Consider the following 26,565-nt stretch of genomic DNA (forward strand, 5'->3'; position numbering starts at 1 on the left):
ACCCAGCACTAAATCTAATGTGGCTTCACCCCTTGTCGGCCTGTCAGGAAGCCCTCCTGCACACACTGGACAAAAACTGACCCATCTATAGTACTCATACTATAGTGTTCCCAGTCAATATTTGGAAAATTGAAGTCTCCCATGACAACTACCCTGTCTCTCTCACTCCTATTGAGAATCATCTTTACTATCCTTTCCTCTACATCTCTGGAACTATTCAGAGGCTTATAGAAAGCTCCCAACAGGGTGACCTCTCCTTTCCTGTTTCTAACCTCAGCCCATACTACCTCAGTTGACAAGTCCCCAAACATCCTTTCTGCAACTGTAATACTGTCCTTGACCAACAATGCCACACCTCCCCCTCTTTTACCATCTTCTCTGTTCTCACTGAAGCATCTAAACCTGGAACCTGCAACAACCATTCCTGTCCCTGCTCTATCCACGTCTGCGAAATGGCCACAACATCGAAGTCCCAGGTACCAACCCATGCTGCAAGTTCACCCACCTTATTCTGGATGCTCCTGGCATTGAAGTAGACACACTTCAAACCAACTTCTTGCCTGCCTGTACCATCTTGTGTCCCTGAAACTTGATTTCGGACCTCCCTACTCTCAACCTTTTCTATACTCGAACTACAATTTTGGTTCCCATCCCCCTGCTGGATTAGTTTAAACCCACCCCAATAGTCTTAGCGAATTTCCCCCCCAGGATATTGGTACCCCTCTTGTTCAGATGAAGAACCCATCCTGCTTGTAGAGGTCCCACCTACCCCAGAAAGAACCCCAATTATCCAAGAATCCAAAACCCTCCCTCCTGCACCATCCCTGTAGCCACGTATTCAACTCCTCTCTTTCCCTATTCCTCGCCTCACTAGCACATGGCACTGGCAACAAACCAGCGACAACAACTCTGTTCGTTCTAGCTCAAAGCTTCCAATTTAGCTCCCTGAATTTCTGCCTTTAATCCCCATCTCTCTTCCTACCTATGTCGTTGGTGCCTATGTGGACCACGACTTTGGGCTGCTGGCCTTCTCTCCCCCCCCCCCCCCCCCCCCCCTTAAGGATCCCAACAACATCATCAGAGACATCACGAACCCTGGCACCTGGGAGGCAACACACCAACCGTGAGTCTCTCTTCTCCCCACAGAACCTCCTATCTGTCCTCCTAACTATGGAGTCCCCAATGACTACTGCTCTGCTCCTCTTTCTCCCTTTCCTTCTGAGTAGCAGTGACAGACTCTGTGCCAGAGACCTGTGCCCCACTGCTTGCCCCTGGTAAGCCCCCCCCCACCGACCCCCAACAGTATCCAAAACGGTATACTTATTGTTGAGGGGAATAGCCACAGGGGATCCCTGCCAGTTCCCTTTCCATCCCCTGACTGTAACCCATCTGCCTTTTTCTTGTCCCTGTTTTTGCTCAACCATCTATGATTACTATTTCAGCTTCTGCTTTGATTGTGTTAGCATCACAGACTACGATCCATATTCCACCAACAGATACTTTTCTGTGTTGTTGACACGATCAGTAATGTAATAATGATTATTATGATGAATGGAAATTAGCTAGACACTGGTGATCGCTCCCGCCAACGCTTATTTGAAATGGTGCCAGCAATGATTTACCTTCACCTGACCAGGCACAGGGCTGTGGTTTAATATCTCATCTGAAAGTTGATACCTCAGCTCCCCTAATGGTGTCAGCCTTGGTTTTTATACACCAAAGCCCCATAGTGGGACTTGAACGCAGGACCTTGTGACTCAAGGTAAAGAGTATTATCAACTGAACCACAGCTTAATTGGACATTATATGCAAATCCTTGAGGAGGATCACCAAGTGGTATCATTTGTTAGCTCCTTTTTGAAGAAACCACACAGCTCTGATACTTGGTTAGATGGGTCCAGTCAAGTTTTCCAAAGTTTCATGAGTTCCTCAGACAAGGTCAAACACAATTTTACCTTGAAGATGACGAAGGATGCATGAATTATGACAATTAATAAACAAGCCATCAGAATATTTATAGCTTGCTTCAGTCACAAAGTGCCAAATGAAATTGGAGGAAATTTTGACAGAATTCACTCCAGGGCAGTAAAAAAGATTTTCATTTTAGCTATTTTTTATAACCTTCAATTATCCAAATAGTGTATCCTCTTCAATATCTTAAGTGAGACGGTGGCATAGTGACAAGATCATTGGACTAGTCACCCAAAACCCTAAGCCAATACTCTTGGGGCATGGGTTTGAATCCTACCATGGTCGAGGTTGAAATTTAAATGATCTGGAATTAAACATTTAGCCTAATAACAACCATGTGGCCATTGTCAATTGATTTTAAAAAAAACTGGTTTACTAATGTCTTTTTGCGAAGGAAGTCTGTCATACTTACCTGGTCTAGCCTACAAGGAGACATATTACTGTACAGTAAGGAAACAGACCCTCTGTCCAACTCTTCTATGCTGACCAGATTTCCGAAATTAATCTAGTCCCATTTGCCAGCATTTGGCTCATACACCTGTGGACCTTTCCTATCCATGTATCCATCCAGTACATAACTAGCTTTTCTTCCTCTTGACTTACTATCAACCATCCCTTTATCTGCCTTTCTTTCTCTCTGGGCTCCATTTCCACCTATCTGATTACTCTTTCCTCCCCCCCCCCCCCCCCCCCCCCCGTCGTCTTCAGCATATATGTACCACCTTTTCCTAGCTACTATCTATTCTGAGGAAGGGTCATTGAACCCAAAACATTCACTCTGATTTCTCTCATCAGGTGCTGCCAGACCTGCTGAGCCTTTCCAGTAATTTCTGGTTTGCTGATGTTGTTTTTGGAAGGAGATCTGTTAGACCAAAAGACACAGGAGCAGAAATTAGGCCATTCAGCCCGTCGGGTCTGCTCTGCCATTCAATCATGGTTGATACGTTTCTCAACCCTATCGCCCGCTTTGTCCCCATAACCCTTGATCCCCTTGATAGTCAAGAACCTATCTATCTTAATCTTAAATACACTCAATGACCTGGCCTCTACAGCCTTCTGTGGCAATGAATTCCATAGATTCACCACTCTCTGCTGAGGAAGTTTCTCCTTATCTCTATTCTAAAAGGGCATCCCTTTACTCCAAGGCTCTGCCATTGGGTTCTAGTCTCTCTCACCACTGGAAACATCTTCCTAACATCTACTCTGGCCAGGCCATTCACTGTTTTGTATGTTTAAGTTGGATCCTCCCCCATCCTTCTAAACTCCATCAAGTTTTGATGCAGAGTCCTCAAATGTTCCTGATAATGTTAAGCTTTTCATTCCTGGAACCTTTCTAGTGAACCTCCTCTGAACATGCTCCAGGGCCAGTACATCCGACCTGAGATATGGGGCCCAAAACTGTGCACAATGTTCCAAATGTGATCTGACCAAAGTACTTAGCTGATCTGGCCGACATGAACTCCAGAATCACACTGATGTGATTGACTCTTCACTGCTCTCTGGGCAGTTAAGGATGAACAGTAAATCTTGTCCAGCCTGGCCCTGGCTCCTGGTCCCCAAAAAAGCAAATGTAAGATTGTTCTTTTATTTCATAGTTTTTTTTTCTCAAAATGTACAAGTTTTTGTCCAACCTTTGTGCATCTTGCCCGTTCACAGTACTAGTTTTGCAATTCCCCGCATAATAAATTGTAACATTCTATTAGTTTTCATTATTACTTTAAATGCCTGCAAGTTAACTGTTTGCAATTCATGCACATTACACCCAGATATCTCTGCATCTCGAATTTCTCGCCATTTAGATAACATGTTTTCACCAATTAAACACCTGCAAACTCTCCTTCAATGAGGCATTTAATTACTGAACCTAATCTTCCTGAAGACAAAAAGTGCTGGAAATCATAGCAGGTCAGGCAGCATCCGTGAAGGAAAGCTAATATTTCACATCCAGATGACTCTTCATCAGAACTGGAATACAGATTCCAGCATCTGCAGTAGTTTGCTTGAAACCAATCTTTCTTTTGCCTCGCATCAATTTTCCTTGTCCTTCCAAATGTTGCCTTAGATTGGTTTACGTTCTATGAAAAATTCATAGTCATATTTCACAACACCTCAGGCATATCCTCAGAATGTTCCATGAACTGTGAATTTGTATATCTTTTTTGGCCCTTTTTTTTGAGTTCTTTGTTCCAATTTCAAACAAAAAAACTTTTGTATTAATCAAGATTAGAAGTAGTTTAATATAAAACCAAGAATTCCAGATGCTGAAGATGTGAAACGAGATAGAAATTGCTGGTGAAAGTCAGCATCTGTGGAGAGAAAGCAGAGTTAACGTTTCAAGTCCAGTCAAATTTCATCCATGTTTAAGTTTCTTCAACAATTTCTGTTTTTGTTATAAAAATTATTTTGTTCCATAATTACTGCTGAAAATTACATTTAAAATATCATGCAGTTCTTAGCTAAACATGGATATGAAGATTTAAAGTAGGTATTAACAAAATATCAAGTGTTGTTGCAAACCTGGCTTGCTTGAAGATGCCTTTGCCTCAGGTTTTATTCTTTCATTTATTTCTTCCTTCCAAAATTGCATTTCATTTGTTAGATATTTCCCCATGCACATAACTTGCCTATGTTCCTCTGACACCCTTACAAACTCTTCAAAATTACTCTTGGACATCTCTCTGCATCATCAGTAAGTATAGCAATAATTCCTGCAGTTTTTTCATCCAAGTCAGTTATATAAATTGTAATAAGTTGAAGCCACAGCAGTGATCACAATTGCACATCACTGATTGATTGCATTGAATGATCTATTTTTGCCGAATGTTTCCTGCTGGCCAGTCAATCTTTTATCTATTCCAGTGTGCAACCATCATAAACTTTATCGTCCACAAGAACCCTCGAAGCAGCACCTTATCACCTTCTGGAGACCTAAGTAGATTACATCCATTGGCTCCCCTTTATCCACAGCACTTTCTCAAATAACTCTAATAAATTGGTTAAACATGATTTCCCTTTCACGAAACCATGTTGATTCTGACTGAGTGCCTTGAATCCACTAGCTGGCATGCCATAGATCTTTGATCATAGGTCCTAATATTTTTTGTACGACAAATGTTAAATTTACTGACTTATAGTTTGCTACTTTTTGCCTCCATCTCCCCACCTTTTGAATAAAAAAGTTACATCATTTTCCTATCTAATAGAATTTTCTCTGAAACAAGAGAATTTCAGAAAACCTTCAATATTATTCTTAGAGTTCTGCCAAAATGTTATCTTGGAATCTGACTTGCAAGCATCAAAATGTAAGGTGTTGTCCAAAACTGTTGCATCATCCTTTTTTTAGGTAAAGAGACCCATCCAATAACTTTTAGTTGATGTAATTAACTTTTAATTGTCTCAGCCAATTTTCATTGTCAGGTTGTAATGAGCAAGCAAGTGCTATTTCAGGAAACAAATGTCAGGGAGTTGATTTCCTCCTACCTTGACTCCATCCTCTCTCCTCTTATCCAGACCCCGCCCACCTACATCTATGATTACTCTGATGCCTTCCACCATATTGACAATTTCCAGTTCCCTGACCCTAACTGCCTCCTGTTCACCATGGATGTCTAATCCCTCTTTACCTCCATTCCCAGCAGGACAGTCTGAGAGCTCTCGACTTCTTGATCGACCAGAGGCCTAAACAATGCTCCCACCACCACCACTCTCCGCTACTTGGCTAAACTTGTTCTCGCACTGAACAATTTCTCCATTAATCCATCTCACTTCTGCAAAGTCAAAGGAGTGGCTATGGGCACCCGCATGGGTCCTTGTTATGGCCTGCCTGTTTACGGGATATGTGGAATAATCCTTGTTCCAGTCCTACACAGGTCCCTCCCACAGCATCCTTTTATAGATTCACCAACAACTGGTTTGGTGCCGCTTCCTGCTCCCAACAGGACCTTGAAGACTTAGTTCATGTTGCCTCCAATTTCCATCCCTCTATAAATTTCACATTGTCCATTTTCAACACTTCTCTTCCTTTCCTTGACACCTCTGTCTCCATTTTGGGGAATAAGCTGTCCACTGTCATCCACTACAAAGCCACTGACTCCCATAGCTACCTTCATTACAGCTCTTCATTCACCACATCCTCCTAGGACTCCATCCCATTCTCCCAGTTCCTTCACCTACGTTGCATCTGTTCGGATGATGCCACCTTCCAAAACAGCATGGCTTACTACTTCCATAACACTCTGATTGACAGGGCCCTCAACTGCATCTGACCTATCACCTGTGCTTATGCCCTTGCCCCTTCCCATCACTCTCAACAGTGTAATCGGGTCCCCCTGTCCTCAATTTTCATCCCACCAGCCTCCACAGTCAAAGAATAATTCTCAGCCATTTTAGACAACTACAACAGGACACCACCACCAAACACATCCTCCCCTCACTCTCCTGCCTGCATTTTGCAGGGATTGTTTCCTCCCGGACATCCTACAATTACCGACACCACACCCCCTCTCTATGGCACCTTCCCTTATAACCACAGAAGTTGCAATACTTGCCCCTTCTCTTCCTCCATGCTCACTATCCAAGGGCCTAAACTGGTCTTTCCAGGTGAAACAGCACTTCACCTGTACCTCCTCCGATCTTGTGTTTTGTATTCACTGCACCCAATGTGACCTACTCTATATTGGAAAACTAAATGCAGACTGGGTGACTGCTTTGCGGAACACCTCTAATCTATGTGTAAACAGGATCCTGACCTTCCCATAGCTGGCAATTTTAACACAGAGACAAAAGAGTTACACCTGAAATGTTGACTTCTCTCCCTTCCTGGTGCTGCCTGGCTTGCTGTGTTCTTCCAGCCTCCTGCGGGTCATTTTAACACAGCATCCTGCTCACGTGCCTACTTGTCTGTCCTCTGCATGCTACAGTGTTCCAATGAATGGACACAGTTGAGTGGTTGAATGCAGTTGAAATGAGAGCTCATTCAAGGGACAGATACTGCTGGTCCTTGATAAATCTATATCTATCAGGCAGGGAAGTAGTTGTCGAGAGAAGGAGCCAAGGTTTACTAAAGAAGTTGAAACTCTTGTCAAGAGGAAGAAGAAGGCTTATGTGAAGATGATGCGTGAAGGTTCAGGTAGGGGCTTGAGTGTTATATGTTAGACAGAAAAGATCAAAAGAGAGGGCTAAGAAGAGCAAGGAGGGGACATGAGAATTTGGTGGATCGAATCAGGGAAAACCATAAGGCCTTCTATCAGGAATAAAAGAATGACTCGACTAAGCTTCGGTAAAAACAATGACTGCAGATGCTGGAAACCAGATTCTGGATTAGTGGTGCTGGAAGAGCATGGCAGTTCAGGCAGCATCCGAAGAGCAGTAAAATTGACATTTCGGGCAAAAGCACTTCATCATGAATAAAGGCAGAGAGCCTGAAGCATGGGGAGATAAGCTAGAGGAGAGTGGGGGTGGGGAGAAAGTAGCATAGAGTACAATAGGTGAGTGGGGGAGGGGATGAAGGTGATAGGGCGGGGGGGGAGGGTGGAGTGGACAGGTGGAAAAGAAGATAAGCAGGTAGGATAAGTCATGGGGCAGAGGAAATGACCTGGGAGTTGCAGTGGGAGAGGGACTCCCTGAGATTCTTGTAGAAAGGGGAGGAAAACTTCTTCAAGACAGACATTAGGGCCAATCAAAGATGATAGTGGAAAGTTGTGTGTGGAATCGAAGGACATAGAGGAAGCGCTTAATGAATACCTCTCGTCAGTATTCACATTGGAAAAGGGCAATGTTAGTGAGAATACGGCTACAAGAATAGATGATCGCAGTTGACAAGGAGGAGGTTTTAGCAACTTTGGAACATCTGAAAATAGATAAGACCCTGGGGCCAAATGGGATTTATCCTCAGATTCTCTGGGAGATTGCAGAGCCTTTGGCTTTGATCTTTATGTCACCATTGTCGACAGGAGTAGTGCCCGAATGTTGTTCCCTTCTTTAAGAAGGGGAGTCGAGACAACCATGGTAATTATAGGCCAGTGAGCCTTACTTCGGTTGTGGGTAAGGTGTTGAAAAAGGTTATAAGGAATAGGATTTATAATCATCTGGAAAGGAATACTTTGATTCGGGATAGTCAACACGATTTGTGAAGGGTAGGTCGTGCCTCACTGACCTTATTGAATTCTTCGAGAAGGTGACAAAACAAGTAAATGAAGATAAAGAGGTTGATGTGATGTATCTGGACTTCAGTAAGGCGTTTGGTAAGGTTCCACACGGTAGGCTATTGCACAAAATACAGTGTTGTGGGATTGAAGGTGATTTAGTGGTTTGGATCAGAAATTGGCTAGCTGAAAGAAGACAGAATGGTGGTTGATGGGAAATGTTCATCCTGGAGCTCAGTTAGCAGTGGTGTGCCGCATGGATCTGTTTTAGGACCACTACTATTTGTCATTTATATAAATGACCTAGATGAGGGCGTAGAAAGATGGGTTAGTAAATTTGCAGATGACATTAAGGTAGGCAGAATTGTGGATAGGGCTGAAGGATGTTGTAGGTTACAGAGGAACATAGATAAGATGCAGAGCTGGGCTGAGAAGTGGCAAATAGAGCTTATTGTGGAAAAGTGTATGGTAGTTCACTTCGGAAGAAATAACAGGAATGCAGAGTCCTGGACTGATGGTAAAATTCTTGGCAGTGTAGATGAACATAGAGATCTTCGTGTCCAGGTGCATAAATCCCTGAAAGTTGTCACCCAGGTTAAGACGGCATCTGGTGTGTTGCATTTATTGGTAGGAGGATTGAGTTTTGGAGCCATGATGTCATGCTTCAGCTGTACAAGACCTAGGTAAGGCCACACCTGGAGTATTGTTTGCAGTTCTGGTCACCACATTATAGGAAGGATGTGGAAGCTTTGGACAGGGTTCAGGATAGATTTACTAGGATGTTGCCTGGTATGGAAGAGAGGTGTTACAAGGATAGGCTGAGGGAACTGAGGCTGTTTTCATTGGAGTGAAGAAGGTTGAGAGGTAACTTAATCGAAGCATGTAAGATAATCAGAGGGTTAGATCAGGTGGACAGTGAGAGCCTTTTTTCTCGGATGGCGAAGGCTGTCGTAAGGGGACATAGCTTCAAATTGAGGGGTGATGGATTTAGGTATTGGGGTAGTTTCTTCACTCAGACAGTGGTAGGAGTGTGGAACAGTCTGCCTGCAACAGTTGTAGAATTGCCAACATTAAGGGCATTTAAATGGGCATTGGACATACATATGGATCATAATGGAACAGTGTAGGTTGGATGGGCATCAGTTAATTTTCATAAGTCGGCGCAACATCGATGGCTGAAGGGCCTGTAATGCGCTGTAATGTTCTGTGTTCTATGTGCTATGAATCACAGCACAAAATGAAGGCACTTTACAGCCTTCTGGACTTGATGTCGAGTTCAACAGCTTCAAATTGTGAACCAACTCCCACTTGTTTCCTTTCTTTTAGCTTGTTATCATGTCTTCCCCTTCCCACATTCCACTCAACTATCCTTTCAAGTCTGGCAGGAGACACACCGTTCTGCCATTCTCACATTCCAATCACTTAATCTGAGCTTAATCTTTTCTCCATCAAGACCCTACACACGCTGCCTTCACCTCCAATCCTCCCAATCTATAGCCGAAATGCTGCCCCCTCCACATTTCACTTCAGCTCTGATGAAGAGTCATCTAGACTGGAAACATTAGCTTGCTCGCTCTCTCTGTGGATGCTGTCTGACCCACTGTGATCTCCAGCATTTGTTGTTTTTAGAGTTCTGTTTGACTTTGGAAATGTTCATGGAATTTCATAAGTCTCTTGAGATTTTTTAAATGGAATAAATACTTAGTCCCAATACAAGCTGAAAGTCGAAGGAGTGGTCATGTGAGCTTTGGGAACTATTTTGTCACATTCTGAACTCATTCTGACTACTTTACAGCTTATATAATTGGACAATCATGGTATGTGGTGGGAATTTAATAGCTTCACAATTGCTTACTGTTTTGATGCTAAACTGTTTTGGAGGTTTTGAAGTTTTATATTACATATTACTTCAATAAACTTATAGCACAAAATAGAGAAAACAAAGAGCAACTTGCAGTTATATAACATCTTTTATGACTTATAGATGTCCCAGTGATACAGCCAATGAAAAGCAGTTTTGAAATGTAGTATTTGGAACCAGAGATAATCTGCAGACAACATTTCCAAACAGCAGTGTGACGAAATCATCTGCCTTAGAGTTGATGATTGAGGGATAAATATTAGTCAAGACATCCAGAGAAATCCTTAGCTGTTCAGAACACTACCAGGTGATCATCTATGCCTACCAGAGGAGGTCAGGGAAGGGTGACTTTCTTAACTTATTGTCTGAAAGGCAGCATTTCTGAAGTGCATTACTCCCTCCGTACTGTACTGACGTATCAGCCTCAAAATGATACAATCAAGTATCTAAAGTGGGAATTGCATTTATGAAATTTTGACTGGGAGGCCAGCACTGCCACTGAGCCAAGAGGAAAATATTAGGATTAAGTAAATCGTTAGAATTAAAAATGAGCCAAACTTCAAATGCATTTAAATAATAATAATTGCACGCTATAGTTGTTTTTTGTATTGGCATATATCGGACTATGTCTAGACTGTGGTGTTGGAAAAGCACAGCAGGTCAGGCAGCATCTGAGGAGTAGGTGAATCAACATTCCAGGCATAAGCCCTTCATCAGGAATTTTCCTTCTCCTCAGATGCTGCCTGACCAGCTGTGCTTTTCCAGCACCACATTCTCGACTGATCTCTAGCATCTGCAGTCCTCACTTTCTCCTATTTATCAGACTATGCTTCATTTTTACACATAAATCAAGAAGTATTACTCTGATAAATGGAAGTTGAGAAATCTGCAAATAACTGCTGACTTAATTGAATCTAACTCCGTCAAATGCAGAAAGAAACAGGCAGGTTTATTAATTTCAGAAATAGATAGTGATAAAGTAAATGACTGAACCTCCTTTCGGAAGTGAAGGCATTTTGGTCATTGAAATTAGATTGAACATATTATCATCTTGCATTTTAAAATCAAAGATAAAGTTATTGGCATGACAGTCATGAACAACATAGTTTTTGTGTTTTTGATTGTAAATTTGTTTACGATTGCTCGAAGTGCCGGATTAATTAGTCCTGACTGTGGACTTGAAGGATAGTAAACAAATTGTAGAATCTGCAGGAAGCAAAGAGCTCCAAGCACGGAACAGACATTTCAAAGCATTGTAACAAAACATGTGGCATTTGTGGAAACTAATATTACGACAGCTCTGAGACACCAAATTGACAACAAGCATATAAATGTTCATAAGATAGCAGTTTACTTACGAACTTAAAAAGTCTACTACGTCAATTAAAATTGTATGTATTATACAATGGATGTGAAGTTTGATTCCAATGTTAAAAAGGTTATACATCATACATTCGCTTTTTTAATCCAAAGTCTATGCACACTTTGGGGCACTGTGTTGTTTAGTTTGTGCCAATGCCATCATTCAGTTGGCCAGGTGTTCTGCTCTACCTGTCAATGTTTAATCACTTCTGACAGGATGTTTCATCTTTTTGGAGCATGACAATACTGTTAATATTTTTGACAATTTTGAGTAGAGTTAGAATCGCCCTTTCTATTTATATATCCCCTTGTCTCTATGGCAATTAATATATAACATATATCTTGTTGAGCTTTATCTTGTAATTAAGTACTTCATCACAGCTTTTTAAAGTACAGTTGATCAACTCCCTTCTTTCAGGCCTTGCTGTGAAATTTTATGTTTAATAACCATTGGATCATCATTTTAACTGCAAAAACGAAAACACATGTAGCCCTTACCTGTTGTGTCTTTGAAAAGCTGTATATGTACAGCATTTCCTGTTCTAGTTTTCACTAGCATGTTTGGTTTCTGAATTTAAATTATCAAGATTTTGATAGCTATCTTGCTTTTAATCATTTTTAATAATATTTCATATCCTGCATTTTAATTAACTATTAGGCATCTGGACATTTTTCTTAACTGTTAAACAGATCTGCAGATTTATGCAGTAATTCCTATTCCTGATAATCATGAGATACTGCAGAAAGAAGCTATACCTGACCATATTAAGAGTTTTTATCGAGTCAACAATATCTGGAGGTTCAGATATGATAGACCATTTCACAAAGGAATCAAGGACAAAGAAAACGAGTTCAAGGTATGCATTTTTCTCATGTGAGTACCACAAGTGGCAATCTAGACATTTATATTTGATGTGGTTCTGTTTGCCGAGCTGGGAATTTGTGTTGCAGACATTTCGTCCCCTGTCTAGGTGACATCCTCAGTGCTTGGGAGCCTCCTGTGAAGCGCTTCTGTGATCTTTCTGTGGCATTTGAAATGGTTTGAATCTGCCGCTTCCAGTTGTCAGTTCCAGCTATCCGCTGCAGTGGCCGGTATATTGGGTCCAGGTCGATGTGTTTATTGATAGAATCTGTGGATGAGTGCCATGCCTCTAGGAATTCCCTAGCTATTCTCTGTTTGGCTTGTCCTATAATAGTAGTGCCACCTAGACAGAGGACAAAACGTCTGCAACACAAATTCCTAGCTCGGCGAACAGAACCACAACAACGAGCACCCGAGCTACAAATCTTCTCACAAACTTTGAATTTATGTTTGAGTCGAACTTGATCTTGATGAGAAGTAAAATGCAGTGCTAGAGAAACTGAGCAGGTCTGGTTGTGTCAGCTATTGTTGAGAACTGCTATTCTGAAGAAGAGGAGCCATTGGACTTGAAGCATTAACTCTATTTTTTCTGTTCCCAAATGCTGTCAAACTTGAATTTCTCCAGACTTTGTGCATTTCTTTCAGATCACCAGCACCCGCAATGATCAGCTTTGTTTTTGATGCTGATAAGAATTGGTGATTTTGAATAGTGGCCTCCTACCATTTAGTTAGTCATGGAGTCATAGACATGGAGATGTACAGCATGGAAACAGACCCTTCGGTCCAACTCATCCATGCCGACCAGATATCCCAACCCAATCTAGTCCCACCTGCCAGCACCTGGCCCATATCCCTCCAAACCCTTCCTATTCATATCACCATCCAATGGTGATATGTTGCAAGTTCAAGGGGCAAGTTTTCATCCTCCTAGTTGCATTAGTAAGGAAGTACACAGATGTGAACATTCATGCTCGTTTGCTGGCACCATCCTGTTCCCTGGCCAATTTCAAGGCATGGTCAAGGCCTGAAGAGCTACCTCCCCATATGTAATGGGACGCCAATCAAAGGGAGTAAATTACCTGTTAAGATCAATTGCCATAAGCCAACCAAGTCATACTGCGAGCGCCTCTCCAAACACCAGCATACAGATGCCCCTGTGCAGAGGTCCCATTTCCACGATAGCAATTCTGGCATTTTATTTAATTTTAAGGGTTTAAATATTTCTGAGAAATGCACCCTAATGTCCTCAATGGATAGAAATCTGCCCTCCTTACCTGGTCTGGCCTATGTATGATTCCAGACCCACAGCAATGTCAAGAAAATTGGCTTTCTGTAAAATTGGTGTGGGCAATAAATGCTAACATAGCCAGTGATGGTCACAAGTTGTGAACAAATAACAACTCTCTCACTTACCTGAAATGGCTGAATGCTGTAGCCTCAGCTGTATGCTCTCTCCATTGATCCTTGAATTACAGAGACCCCTCGGTGTCATTATTTGTATGGTGAGCCTGCCTGTTGTCCTTAATTGGACAATGCAGAAAAAAATCATTACTGGATGACTGGACCCCATACAGTGCAGTATTGGGAAGCCAGTTTGGCCCTCCTTTCTGCTCCCAAAATTTGACCTTGAGTTTGAATTTGGGGCATAATTGCTTCATTATAGTCTTCTGTTAATTTGGTGTGAAAATGCTAAGACTGAGACGTTAAAAAAAATGTTCTTGACATCAAGAAGTCTTAATTAATGCATACAGAGTGGGTTTTAACATTGATTTCAGAACACTTAATTATTTCCCTCTCTCTCGTTATTTTTGTCAGAGTCTGTGGGTTGAACGAACTACTTTGACATTGGTTCAGAGTTTACCAGGTATCTCCCGCTGGTTTGAAGTGGATAGACGGGAAGTGGTGAGTTCAAGTATTCAGTCGTAAATTTCACAAAAATGTAAAAAGTGCTGCAAAATGGCAGATGTGTCTTTTGTTTTACTAAGTTTAGGCTACAGCATTTTTAATTAAAAACAACAAAATAAGAGAAACATAGGCTATTAGAGGGTTCCCCAGATATGATACTTTGTTTATCTTTGATAAAAAAAGCCTGAAGTTCATCAGAAATCTGTTTCTAGGTTGAAATGAGTCCACTTGAAAATGCAATTGAGGTGCTGGAGAACAAGAACCAACAACTGCGAACCCTAATCACTCAGTGTCAATCAAGACAGATGCAGAATATCAATCCCCTGACCATGTGTCTCAATGGAGTCATTGATGCAGCCGTTAATGGAGGACTTGCCAGATATCAAGAGGTAAACTAGAGTAGTAGTTGTCAATCATTTGCATCTTAGGTGCCACCAAACACTTTGTCAAAAAAAAACCCTGATCCCACTTTGATAAAAACATAACACCACTTTTTCCAAGTCGATCAGTGTGGCACTGGAAAAGCACAGCAAGTCAAGTAGCTTCAGAGGAGCAGGAGAGTGGATGTTTCGGGCATAAGCCCTTCATCAAGAATATGGAGGGGGCAGGGGGCTGAGATAAATAGAGGGATGGAGCTGGGGGTGGGGGGGGAAAGGTATGTGGGAAGGCGATAGGTGGATGCATGTGGGGGTAATTAGTGATAGGTTGGTGGGGAGGGTGGAGCAGATAGGTGGGAAGGAAGATGGACAGGTGGGACAGCTCAAGAGAGCAGTGCTGATTGGGAGGGTTAGATCTGGGATGTGGTGGGCAGAGGGGAGATTTGGAATCTAGTGAAGTCGATGTTGATGCCCTGTGGTTGTAGGGTCCTGAGGCGTTCTTCCTTCAGTTGGTGGGTGGCTTAGATTTGGCAGTGGTGGAGGCCCAGGACTTGCATATCCTTGGGGGGGAGTGAGAGGGAGTGGGAGTTGAAGTGGTCAGCCAGAGGGCAGTGGGGTTGGTTGGTGCATATACCCCGGAGAAGTTCCCTGAACCATTCTGCAGAGTTGGCGTCACGTCTCCCTGATAGTGAGGAGACCACAATGAGGCAACGATGAGGTGGGTGGATGTGCAGGAAAATCTCCACCGGATATGAGATGATCCTTTGGGGCCTCGGACATAGGTGAGGGGGAATTGTGGGCACATGTTTTATACCTCTTGCAGCAGCAAGGGAAGGTGGAGGGTGGGTTGGTATGGAGCATGAACCTAACAAGGGAGTTGCGATGGAGTGGTCTCTGCAGAACACGTATAGGGATGGGGAGGGAAACATTTCATTGGTGGCAGATCTAACTATAGTTGGTGGAAATGACAGAGGATAATGCGCTGTATCTGGAAATTCATGGGGTGAAACGTGAGAACAAAGGACTTCTATCTTTGCTGCAGCTGTGTGGGAAGTAGAGGAGATGCGCTGGAGGACATTGTGGAAGGGGAAACTGCGATCCTTGAAATTGGAGGACATGTGTTATGTCCTGAAGTGGATTTGCTCGTCCTAGGGGCAGATACGGTGGAGATGGAGAAATTGGGACTAAGGGATTGTGTTTTTACAGGAGGGGGTAGAGGAGGAGGTGTAGTCAAGGTAGCTGTGAGAGTCTGTGGGTTTGAAATAGATGATTGCTGGACGTGGAGATGGAGAGGTCCAGAAAGGGGAAGGAGGTGTCCGAAATGGTCACTTGAAGTTCAGGTGGAAGGTGTTGGTGAAGTCGATGAACTGTTCGATCTCCTCGTGAGAGCATGAGGTGGTGCTAAATACAGTCATCAATGTAATGGAGGAAATGGTGGGGAATGGTGCTGGTGTAACTAAGGAAGATGGACTGTTACACATATGCTTTTTCCAAGAAGTGTTTACATGCATTTTAGTATTTTATTAATGATTATTGGAAATTCTTAAGGACATTAATTATTGCATTCATTTTGCTGAGAATAGGTTTTATGCTAAATTGTGAATACAAAATGAGAAAATGGTTTCGCCACCAGTGAGAAGCCTGTGATTGTATTTCATTGACATGCATGTCAGTTCTTGGGATCTCACCAGTACAGTCTGTCCCAATGATTGAACTACGAGGAATGTAAGGATGGGGCTGGGGTTTGGGTGAGAGACCAAAACGATTGAGGGAAATATTTAGCACAATTTAAAAATACTCATGTGCTGCCTTGGGTCACTGAGAAATGTTCCATTGGCTAGCTTATAAACATGTTACTCACTTTTTTTTGCTTCAGTCATCCCATCAATTCAAACATTAAAAATAGCCAGAACGAACTTGTATCCCTGAACTCATTTATAAAGTTCAGATTTCAGTTGATGGTAATGCTGGACAAGCCCGATTTCAGAGTGAAGCCTGGCTTGATGGACCATAAGGTTTTTTTTTTGCAAATTTATTTACCACAGTGGTTATTCACTGAACATAGTCACATGAGGCTGCAAATGTATTTTTTTGGAAAAAGAACGTAAGATTATTACACAGAACAGAAGAAAACAAAGCTATATTGCACAACACAACTTTGTAAGATCTTATTTACACCAATATCCCTCACAACACTTGACTCCTGCAAAATATCACTCGGTTTAAAATTTCTTACTCAACTGATGAGGCCATAAGTATTTCATTTTGGGGAGTTGGTGCATATTTACCAGATGCACTTCTTTACATCTCTCCCAGAGACACATGGACAGGCTAACTCATTCATCATTTATCAATGAATTCTAAGGAAAGTTCAAAGCTATTTCCAGCCCCGTCTATGTGGTCTGCTAAAACAGATTAAACCCTCCTTCCACCTCTGATTGCCTTCAGACTGCCATAAAAACTGTCCTTCTGCTAATATTGATCTTTTCTTCTTCTGAACTGAACCTGTTTGTGACCTCCAGTATCTCTTTTTGTAGGTCTTCTAAAGCTGAGCTTTGTGACTACTTCAGGCACTTATCACATCTCGGGCATCTTGTCTAGTCATTTTGTGCTTTGTTGAAACATTGTTTTGAACTCGCTGTTAAAGATTACTTTCTGACACTTTATATTTGAAAGGACATCACCTTTATAGAGCTAACACTAAAAACGTATTTACCTCCAGTTTAGAATACAAGTTTGCAAAACAGTAATAATATATTGCAAACTCTCATCACGCTGAGCAAAAATCTTTGACAAGACAAATATTGGACATGATGAGAGATCAGACTATTAAAAGTAATCACCACTGAGATTGACAACAAATTTCATGAGAAAGTATTTCCAAACCATTCCTTTCTATTATGCTGGCAGTACCAGAGTGCTGTGTCCTATGAGTCTAACCCCATAATCTCCTTAGCCTGTCTTGAGAGCCAAACTTTAAAAAATGCACATGTAAAAAGCTCAATAATGCACACTAAGTCCAACTGAGCTTTCTGTCATCCTTCTTCATCTGATTCTTCGCAGCACCCGCCATTCACTTTTCCCTCGTTTGCTTATCTGGCTTCCCCTTGAATATATAATTATTATGTGCCTCAACCATTCCCTGTCTTAGAATGTTCCTCATTCTCACTCCTATCTGTGTAAGAATGTATTTTTCAAGTTTTCTTTTTGATGTCTTGTGACCATCTTGTGTTGAAGGATTCCAGCTTTGCTATCTTCTGTCTATTCCATTAAAATTCTCAAAGTTTTGGTGAATTATTTGATGTAATCTTTTAAACTTTTATTTAAGAGAAAGACCCCCAGCTTTTACATTCCTTTCGTAATGGTAAAACCACACGTTTAGGACACCATCTTTGTTTTGCAGCCTTATCATTACCTCTAGTCGATACAAGGTTTAGATTAGTGTGGTGATTAGATTAGATTACAGTGTGGAAATAGGCCCTTCGGCCCAACAAGTCCACACTGACCCGCCGAAGCGCAACCCACCCATACCCCGACATTTACCCCTTACCTAACACTACGGGCAATTTAGCATGGCCAATTCACCTGACCTGCATATCTTTGGACTGTGGGAAGAAACCAGAGCACTCGGAGGAAACCCACGCAGACACGGGGAGAACGTGCAAACTCCACACAGTCAGTCGCCCGAGGCTGGAATTGAACCCGGGTCTCTGGCGCTGTGAGGCAGCAGTGCTAACCACTGTGCCACCGTGCCGCCCCTGGTTTAAACAGGTTTAACATAAAGTTCTCACTTCAGAGTTCTCGCCCTCCAGAAATGAACCACAATGGCTTGATTTGACTTATGATTTTTTTGTTATTATTCGTGGGATCTGGATTGCTGGATGGCCAGCATTTATTCCTCATTTTAATTTGCCACGAGAAATGAGTGGTGATCTGTCTTCTTGAACTGCTGCAATCACAATCTTATGCTCTTTTGCTAAAAGTACATTAGTAGCCTTGTGCAAATACGTTCAATGACTGACCACCATAGTAACTGAATAACAAAGATGAAATTCATGTGGTGTAGGTACACCTACATTGCTGCAGGAAAAGGATGGTGAATGAACGGCGTTACATTTTCAAGTTCGGATTGTGTGTGCAAGTGATGATGTTCCCATGAATCTGCTGCTGTTGTCCTTCTAGTCATAGAGATTGAGGACTTGGGAGGAGCTGATGAAGGACATTTGATGAGTTATAGCAGTGTGTCTTGCAGACTGTACAGTGTGTTGTCATGGTGAAGAGAGTGAAGATGATGGTGGGTTGCTATTAAAGTGATTAATTTGTCCTGGTGATGAACTTCTTGCTGCTGCACTCTTCCAGGCCAGTGGAGCATGTTCCTTCACATTGTTGACATGTGTTGTATTGATGCTGGACAGGCTTTGGGAGTTAGGAGGGGAGTTGTAATTTGCCTCTTCTTTCTCGTTGCTAATATTTTTCAAGCATCCTGCTCAGTATTGACTATCTCCTCTCACATCTACTAATTGTAATGTCTCTGGAAATTTAGAAATTGCATTTTTGACTCTTAAAATCTCAGTTGTTAATATAAGTTGTGAAAAACAGTAGTCCCAGCTCAAAATCCGTGAGATCACACTTTCAACCTATTGACACTCCCAAGAGCTGCTTTGACTTCAACATTTGGCTTTCTGTTACACAGCAGCTGATTTTCTATTCTGTTGACTGTTTATTGACTTCACATAAAATTGTGTGAAATCCCAAAGGTTGATCAGCAGTTCAGAGCACCTTTGGCAGCAGAAGTTAAAAATTAGAAGATTAATATAAAGCAAAAACAAGTATGAAGGAATATAAACATTTAATAATCTGCAAGTGCTGATCTCTTGGTCTCCAAAGTTTAGTTGGCCAAATACTTTGCACCAGTTTTCACAGCAGAGGAAATAAATCAATAGAGAAAACATACAAAGAAAACAAATGGAACTGAAGGCCAGTCAGTCACCTGGACCTGATGAGATGCACCGTAGGTTATTAGAAGTAGCCACAGAGTTAATGGGTGCACTGGTAATCATCCTCTGTTAGTTTAGAAATGCTTAACAAGCTCGGATGTGATATGGCAACCTTACCTTTGAGGATCAGTTAGCTTAGTTTACTGGACAGCTGGATTCTGATGCAGAGAGTTGCCAACAGTGCAAGTTCAGTTCCCACGCTGGCTGAGATTAAGGTCTATCATGATGAACTCTCCTTCTCAGCTGCCCCACTTCACCTGAGGTGGGATGACCTTGGGTTAAAATAACAATGAATGAGAGAGTCACCCTATTGTCTGGTCAGACAATGGTGCTTTTTCCTTTTGTAAACTTGCAAAACTCCTTAGCAGGTGAATGCAGTGTCACTGAGTTTGTGGATGACACACAAATAGGTGAGGACGTGGTGAGGGTGACACACAGAGTCTACAGAGGGATATAGACAGGTTAAGTGAGTGAGCAAAAACTTGCAAGATGGAATATAATATGGAAAAATGTAAGTTTATGCACTTTGACAGGAAGAATAGAAGAACTGAATATTATTTATCTTGGAAAAATCTGCAGAAAGCTGCATCACAAAGGGATTTGGGGTTTTCATCCATGAATAACAAAATGCTAGCATTTGAGTTCAGCTGGCAATCAGAAAGGCAAATGGAATGTTGGTTTTTATTTCAAATGGAATGTAGTCTAAAAGTCTTAAATGATACAAGGCACTAATTGGTCCACATCTTTGATATTGTCAACAGTTTTGGTCCCCTTATCTCAGGGAAGATGGACTGGAAGCAGCCTGTAGAACATTCTCTAATTTGATCACGAGTATGGAGGGATTTTCTTCGGATAGGTTGGGCTTGCATTTGTTGGAGAACAAGGAAGAATTGAAAGATACAAGTTTCTTAGAAGGCATTACAGGGTAGATGCAGAGATGTTGTTTCCACTTGTGGGCAATCTAGGACCAGAGGACATAATCTAAGATGAAGTAGTCATCCATTTAAGACAAAGATATGGAGGAATTTTTTTCTGAACCTGATGAATTTGTGGAAGACTTCACAACAGAGAGATTTTGAGGCTGGGTCATTAAAATGTTCAAGGTTGAGATAGATTTCTAATCACTAAGGAAATTAAGGTTTACGGGGATAAGGCAGGAAAGTGGAGTAGAGGATTATCATCAGATCGGCCATGATCCCATTGAATGACAGAGTGATCTGATGGACTGAATGGCCTCTTCTGTTCCTATGTCTTACAGTCTTAAAGTTTTATGAAAATAAAAATTTCTGTCTTCCGATGATTTTAAACATTTATAATGAACCTACTATATATACTCATGTAAAAGTTGAACTCATGTACAAGTTGACTCCTTAATTTTGGCTAAAAATTCTTGTATTTTCCATATATCTTGTGTAAAAGTTGATCCTACTATATTGCATTATAAACTTCTTACAAAGGAAACTGCATGTTCCCATTAACCCACTTAATCAAAATCGTGTTCATATTCATACCGGTAACTCTACTCATCGCTCTTTGTTTACGATATTACATCTCTTGATCATTCATTCATTCATAACTCCACTGAGCCCACTTGGTTTACTACAGCAAGTTTCAATTGATTGATTCATTCAGGTCAGTACTTATCACACTTTGTTCACTATATATCCAAAAGTTAAAATGTTTATCATTTTAATTGGTGCCATTATATCTGAATAAAAGTGAGATATATTAGCTACATATATCTTTAATTCTTTGACAAATTTGTCAATGTTGCTGAGGTTCATTATATACGAGAGTAAATGAGAGGGAAATAGACAAATTTGGCAGGAAAGTTCAAGAAGCTTACCTTTTCAGAATTTAATAAATGTTTCATTTTAAGTGTGCCATTATGTCAGGCCATGACATTGTTGAACAGTGTGATTTTGCAGGATTTCGATGCGTCTTTGACATGTTAAATTTTCATATTGGTAAGTATAAATAAAATTTACTACCAGTAATTCATTCTTGTTTCTCTTGCTTTTATCCGGTAATTCTCTTTACCGTAATTCATTGTGTTTTTCTTCTTTACCTGGGATTAGTTAAGCAATCAAATTGACTTCTGCTAATAATACGGTATTTCGAACTGCAGCATGAATTTCAGCCCCTCAAAAGTAGTGCCCATGTAATGGTCAACTCGATAAATTGAACTTTTAAAAATAGTCTAAAACATTCGACTTTTACATGAGCATATACGGTAGTTCTGGTAGTTAAAGAATATTTCTCCATTTAAAATGGCAAGGCTACATCATGCATTCTGGTCATTTTATATTTTATTGGCAGTGTGTTGGAAGTTCATCATTTTCTTTTTGCCCCTCCCTTTTGCAACTCTCCAGATGACTGAATTTATCATGAAATAACAAGTGTACTAAGGGCAATCGAGCAGGTGGTAGTAATTACTCATAGCCTAAATATTTCAGGCTTTGCTTGTTACACTTGGGACAATTCCTTGTTCTTATGGAGTATAAGTATCATACAAATGAGTATTATGGGGTATTCACAGTAAATTGATGTTATCTGTAAATTGTATCCAAAAGGACAATAGCTGAAGCATTCCTTGAAATTAAAAGCAAAATCATAACAGCAAATCTACTAATGTACTAATGACTACAACTATGACAACTTGCAGTTAAAAAACTCCTTACATCTATTTCATACACATGGTAAAATGTACCAAGCCGTAGAGAGGAATATGAGGAGAAGTGGTCAAAAAGCCAGTCAAAGAACTTGTCCTTAAAGGAGTAGAGTGAGGTAAGGAGGTGAAAAAGTTTATACAGTGAATTCCAGAACTTTGGACTTGTGTCACAGAAGGCTCGGCTGCCAGTGATGGAGCCAAGACAATCGGCGATTCACGAGAGGTCAGATTTGAAGAAATGCAGAGATCTCTGAGGGTTCTGTTGGGGAGATGCAAAACCATAGATTGATATAAAACAGGAATGCTAATTTTGAAACTGAATCATGACCAGGTGGGAGTTGATATTAATCCGAGATTGTGTGGGCCCTCTCCCAGACTCCTTCATTAACCCCGTCAATGCATCTTCCTCTTCCTTTTGGCATCGTGTTTAGCTAGTATCTGTTTAAATGCATCTTTGCTAATTGTTCCTTCCACTCTCTGGATATAGAAGTTGCTATTGAATTTCCTATTGAATTTGCTCACCACCTCCTTATCTAATGGTCGATCCACAAGTGGTTAAGTTATCTCTACTGAAAACAAAAAATGCTGGAGATCACAGTGGGTGAGGCAGCATCAATGGAGAGAGCAAGCTAACATTTAGTATCTAGATGACTCTTCGTCAGAGCTGAAGCATCAGCTGTAATTTGCTCCTATATTATCTCTATACCTGTCTTATCAAACTCCTCATTTTGAAAACCTTTATCATTTCAATCCCTAATCCTTGGATGAGATTAAAAGCTTAACCTTGTGATTTTGGAGACGATTTGTCGCTCAAGTTGAGGATCAGGTTGTAAGTTTGCTCATTGAGCTGGTAGATTTGTTCTCCAATGTCTCATCACCATGCTAGGAAACACCATCAGTGAGCATCCAATGAAGCGCTGGTGTTCTGTCCTGCTTGCTATTTATCCGTCTCGTTCTGTTGTGGTGGGTGGTATCACTTACGGTCCTTTTTCTGAGAGGTTGGTAAATCGGATCCAAATGGTATGTTTGTTCATGGAGTTCCAGTTTGAATGCCAGGCCTCAAGGAATTCCCATGCATGTCTTTGTTTAACCTGTCCCAGGATGGATGCACTGTCCTAGTCAAACTGGTGACCCTCTTCGTCTGTGTGTATGGATAATAGTGATAGTTAGTCATGTCTTTTGGTGGCTAGTTGGTGCTCCTGTATCCTGATGGCTACTTTCCTGCCGGTCTGTCCAATGTAATGTTTGTTGCAATCCTTACAGGGTATTTTGTATATAATGTTTGTTCTGCTGGTTATTGGTATGGGGTCCTTTAAATTCATCCCGAGCTGTTTCAGCGTGGTGGTAGGTTCGTGGGCTACCATGATGCCTGGGGACTGGAGTAGTCTGGTTGTCATCTCCGAGATGTCTTTAATGTATGGCAGGGTGCCAGAGTTCCTGAGCGTGTTTTGTTGTCTTGTTTTGGTCTGTTGTGTAGGAATCAGCAAACTGCGCTTATCAGGGACCCGTTGTTCCTGAATACATTGTGCAGGTGTTTATCCTCGGCTTCTCTTTGGTTCTAGGTGTTGCAGTGTGTTGTGGCTCATTCAAATAATGACCTGATGCAGCTCTGTTTGTGGGTGTTGGGATGATTGCTTCTGTAGTTGTGTATCTGGCCAGTGTGTGTGGCTTTCCTATAAACACTGGCCTGTAGCTCTCCATTGGCTGTGTTCTACAGTGGCATCTAGGAAGGGGAGCCTGTTGTTCTCTTCCTCTTCGGTGAACTTTATGCCGGTAAGGATGTTGTTTATGTGTTTGTGGGTTTCTTCTAATTTGTCGTGTTTTGTGATGACAAATGATCCACATACACAAATACGAACGAGAAATTTCGCGCCAAAAAAACTCTACACTAACGTGACTGACCATGAATGGACAAGTACGCTAGAACAAGCCATCAACACTAAACAACAGCAGACCAAGACAAAGTAAAGACTAACTCGACAAGAAAACTGTTTTCCTCATTTCCCCTCCCCCCACCTTGTCTCAGTCAAATCCCTCGAACTCAGCACCGCCTTCCTAACCTGCAATCTTCTTCCTGACCTCTTCGCCCCCACCCCACTCAGGCCTATCACCCTCACCTTGACCTCCTTCCACCTATCGCATTTCCAACGCCCCTCCCCCAAGTCCCTCCTCCCTACCTTTTATCTTAGCCTGCTGGACACACTTTCCTCATTCCTGAAGAAGGGCTTATGCCCGAAACGTCGATTCTCCTGTTCCTTGGATGCTGCCTGACCTGTTGCGCTTTTCCAGCAACACGTTTTCAGCTCTGATCTCCAGCATCTGCAGTCCTCACTTTCTCCTCCTACAAGAAAACTGGCCAAGCTCATGCACAGTAATAACATGGACATTTCAGAGACTCAGATAAAGCACCTATCAGACCGACTACTCTTCGGAGGGTCGGTGTGGACTTGTTGGGCCAAATGGCCTGTTTCCAGACTGTAGAGATTCTATGATATGTTGCTTTAACATATAAGAGGACAAGTTCAGATTTGAATTTTGTACTTGCTGGCTTCTACAGTCAGAGGGATGACTGAAAAATAAGCTCTCTGCCAGTGAAAGGGGTGGCATATTTGGAGAATGTTTCAGACTTAGCATTAAGTATCTGGATGGCATGAATAACTGTTAATGATCTGGGAATATGTTGTTACATGCTGTGTGATGATGAGGAGGGGATAAAAGGGAGAAAGCTGGCTCAGTTTATTACAGAATAGATTAAAATAGCCTACAGTTTTGGATTAAATTCAGTCAGGACAGTAGTTTAGACGTCATACCCGGCCTTTTTCAAACCTCTTCAGTATATGTTGACTCATGCTGAGAAATCCAAGGTGAGGACAGGGTCAGGCTCTAGTATGAAGCTCCTGCAGTCAAGTAGTGTAACAATCACGGTCTCGGTGCACACATGAAGGATGGTTGCTTAGGGAATTAAGAGTGTGTGCAGCACCTGTTTCATGAGGGGAGGAAATTGGGGGCGACAAGAGAAAATATTTTTCTTGGTTAAAAATGCCAATTGTTTTTTTTTAAAAAGAAGATTCAGAATTACAGACAGATTTGACCTTCTAACCCTACCGCCTGCCCATAATTACAGGTTGTTATAATCCCAAACATCCTTCAAGCGCATAATTGTACCTAATTTGCATAATATGTTTTCTTGTGTTTCTGCGGGTGATAATCCCTGCATTTTAAACTGTTCCATTTTTAATTCTGACAAATTTCTTGGCAATTTGACAGTTGTGTTTAATTTTGCATAGCTGTAAATGTTTTTTTCAAGGTACTTTACAAATCAAAAAGGGATTGAGAAAGGCTAGAATAACTGCAAAGAAACAGCTTGGAGAAATTACTTTTTTTTGTGTTGTAGGCATTCTTTGTGAAGGACTACATTCTGAACCACCCTGAGGATGGAGACAAAATCTCTCGTCTGAGGGAACTAATGTTTGAACAGGTAATGTTTATGCAGATTCCCAATGTGCAAAAGGCTCATTAGAACCAGATAAGAAATTTGTATTATATCCAAAGGGCTAACATGTTGGCAAGAAACAAATCACAAGGTGGATGAAGGAAGTTATTAAACCAACATGTCTCATACTTCAAAATGAAATCCTGCATTTGTTTCCATCTTGTGTTACTCTCATCAATGAATATGAGGCTTTTTTTTTTCTCCACTTGGTATCTGCAAGATGATTCCAAACATTAAACAGCACGTGTGAAGATGTTTTTTCTTGATATCTGTTCCAAATGATCATTTTATCCATGTGCTTTGATCTAGTATCTCGTACCTTAAAGTATTGCTGTAAGTTCACCTTGTGCTTATTTAATAAATTAGAGAAGCCTTTAAAAACAGTTGAGATAACAGATCATTGGCTTCACTGGTGATTACCCTGTGTGTTAAATGGTCATAAGGTCATAAACTATCGTCTAGGAGAAAGTGAGGACTGCAGATGCTGGAGATCAGAGCTTAAAAATGTGTTGCTGGAAAAGCGCAGCAGGGTCAGGCAGCATCAAAGAGAGCTTATGCCCGAAACGTCGATTCTCCTGCTCCTTTGATGCTGCCTGACCTGCTGCGCTTTTCCAGCAACACATTTTTAAGCTCATAAGCTATCCTCCCCAATCATTTGCTAAGAAACAGAAAAACACAGGAAGCGTGTGTGGTCCAATTCTGGGGAGGTGGAAGGGGGTGAAATTGTAAAGTGCCTCCCCGATGCATTCATACAAACTATGAGAGATCTGTGACTCATCTCCCAGCATAATTGTTTACAGTGGTTGCTGACACCAACAATCCACCAATAATTATGACTACACACCTCCAATCCTTCTCATCCTGTACATGGGCAGTAAAAAATGAGTTTTAGAAGATTCATTTTGTTTGACTACATTTTATTG

The 26,565-nt window shown here is 41.4% G+C and overlaps 1 protein-coding gene across 7 annotated transcripts in view; it reads left to right on the forward strand.

Annotated features, from left to right (window-relative positions):
* LOC140458056 (dedicator of cytokinesis protein 4-like) overlaps positions 1–26,565 on the forward strand; it is a 488,962-nt gene that overhangs the window by 408,928 nt on the left and 53,469 nt on the right. For all 7 annotated transcript variants that reach the window (XM_072552082.1, XM_072552088.1, XM_072552083.1 and 4 more), the window contains 4 exons: positions 12,028–12,194; positions 14,015–14,101; positions 14,317–14,493; positions 25,544–25,627. In XM_072552082.1, coding sequence (XP_072408183.1) covers positions 12,028–12,194; positions 14,015–14,101; positions 14,317–14,493; positions 25,544–25,627 — 515 coding nt within the window. The remainder of the gene's footprint in view (positions 1–12,027; positions 12,195–14,014; positions 14,102–14,316; positions 14,494–25,543; positions 25,628–26,565) is intronic.

This window comes from Chiloscyllium punctatum, chromosome 32, assembly GCF_047496795.1.
Source record: "Chiloscyllium punctatum isolate Juve2018m chromosome 32, sChiPun1.3, whole genome shotgun sequence".
Taxonomy (NCBI): Eukaryota; Metazoa; Chordata; class Chondrichthyes; order Orectolobiformes; family Hemiscylliidae; genus Chiloscyllium; species Chiloscyllium punctatum.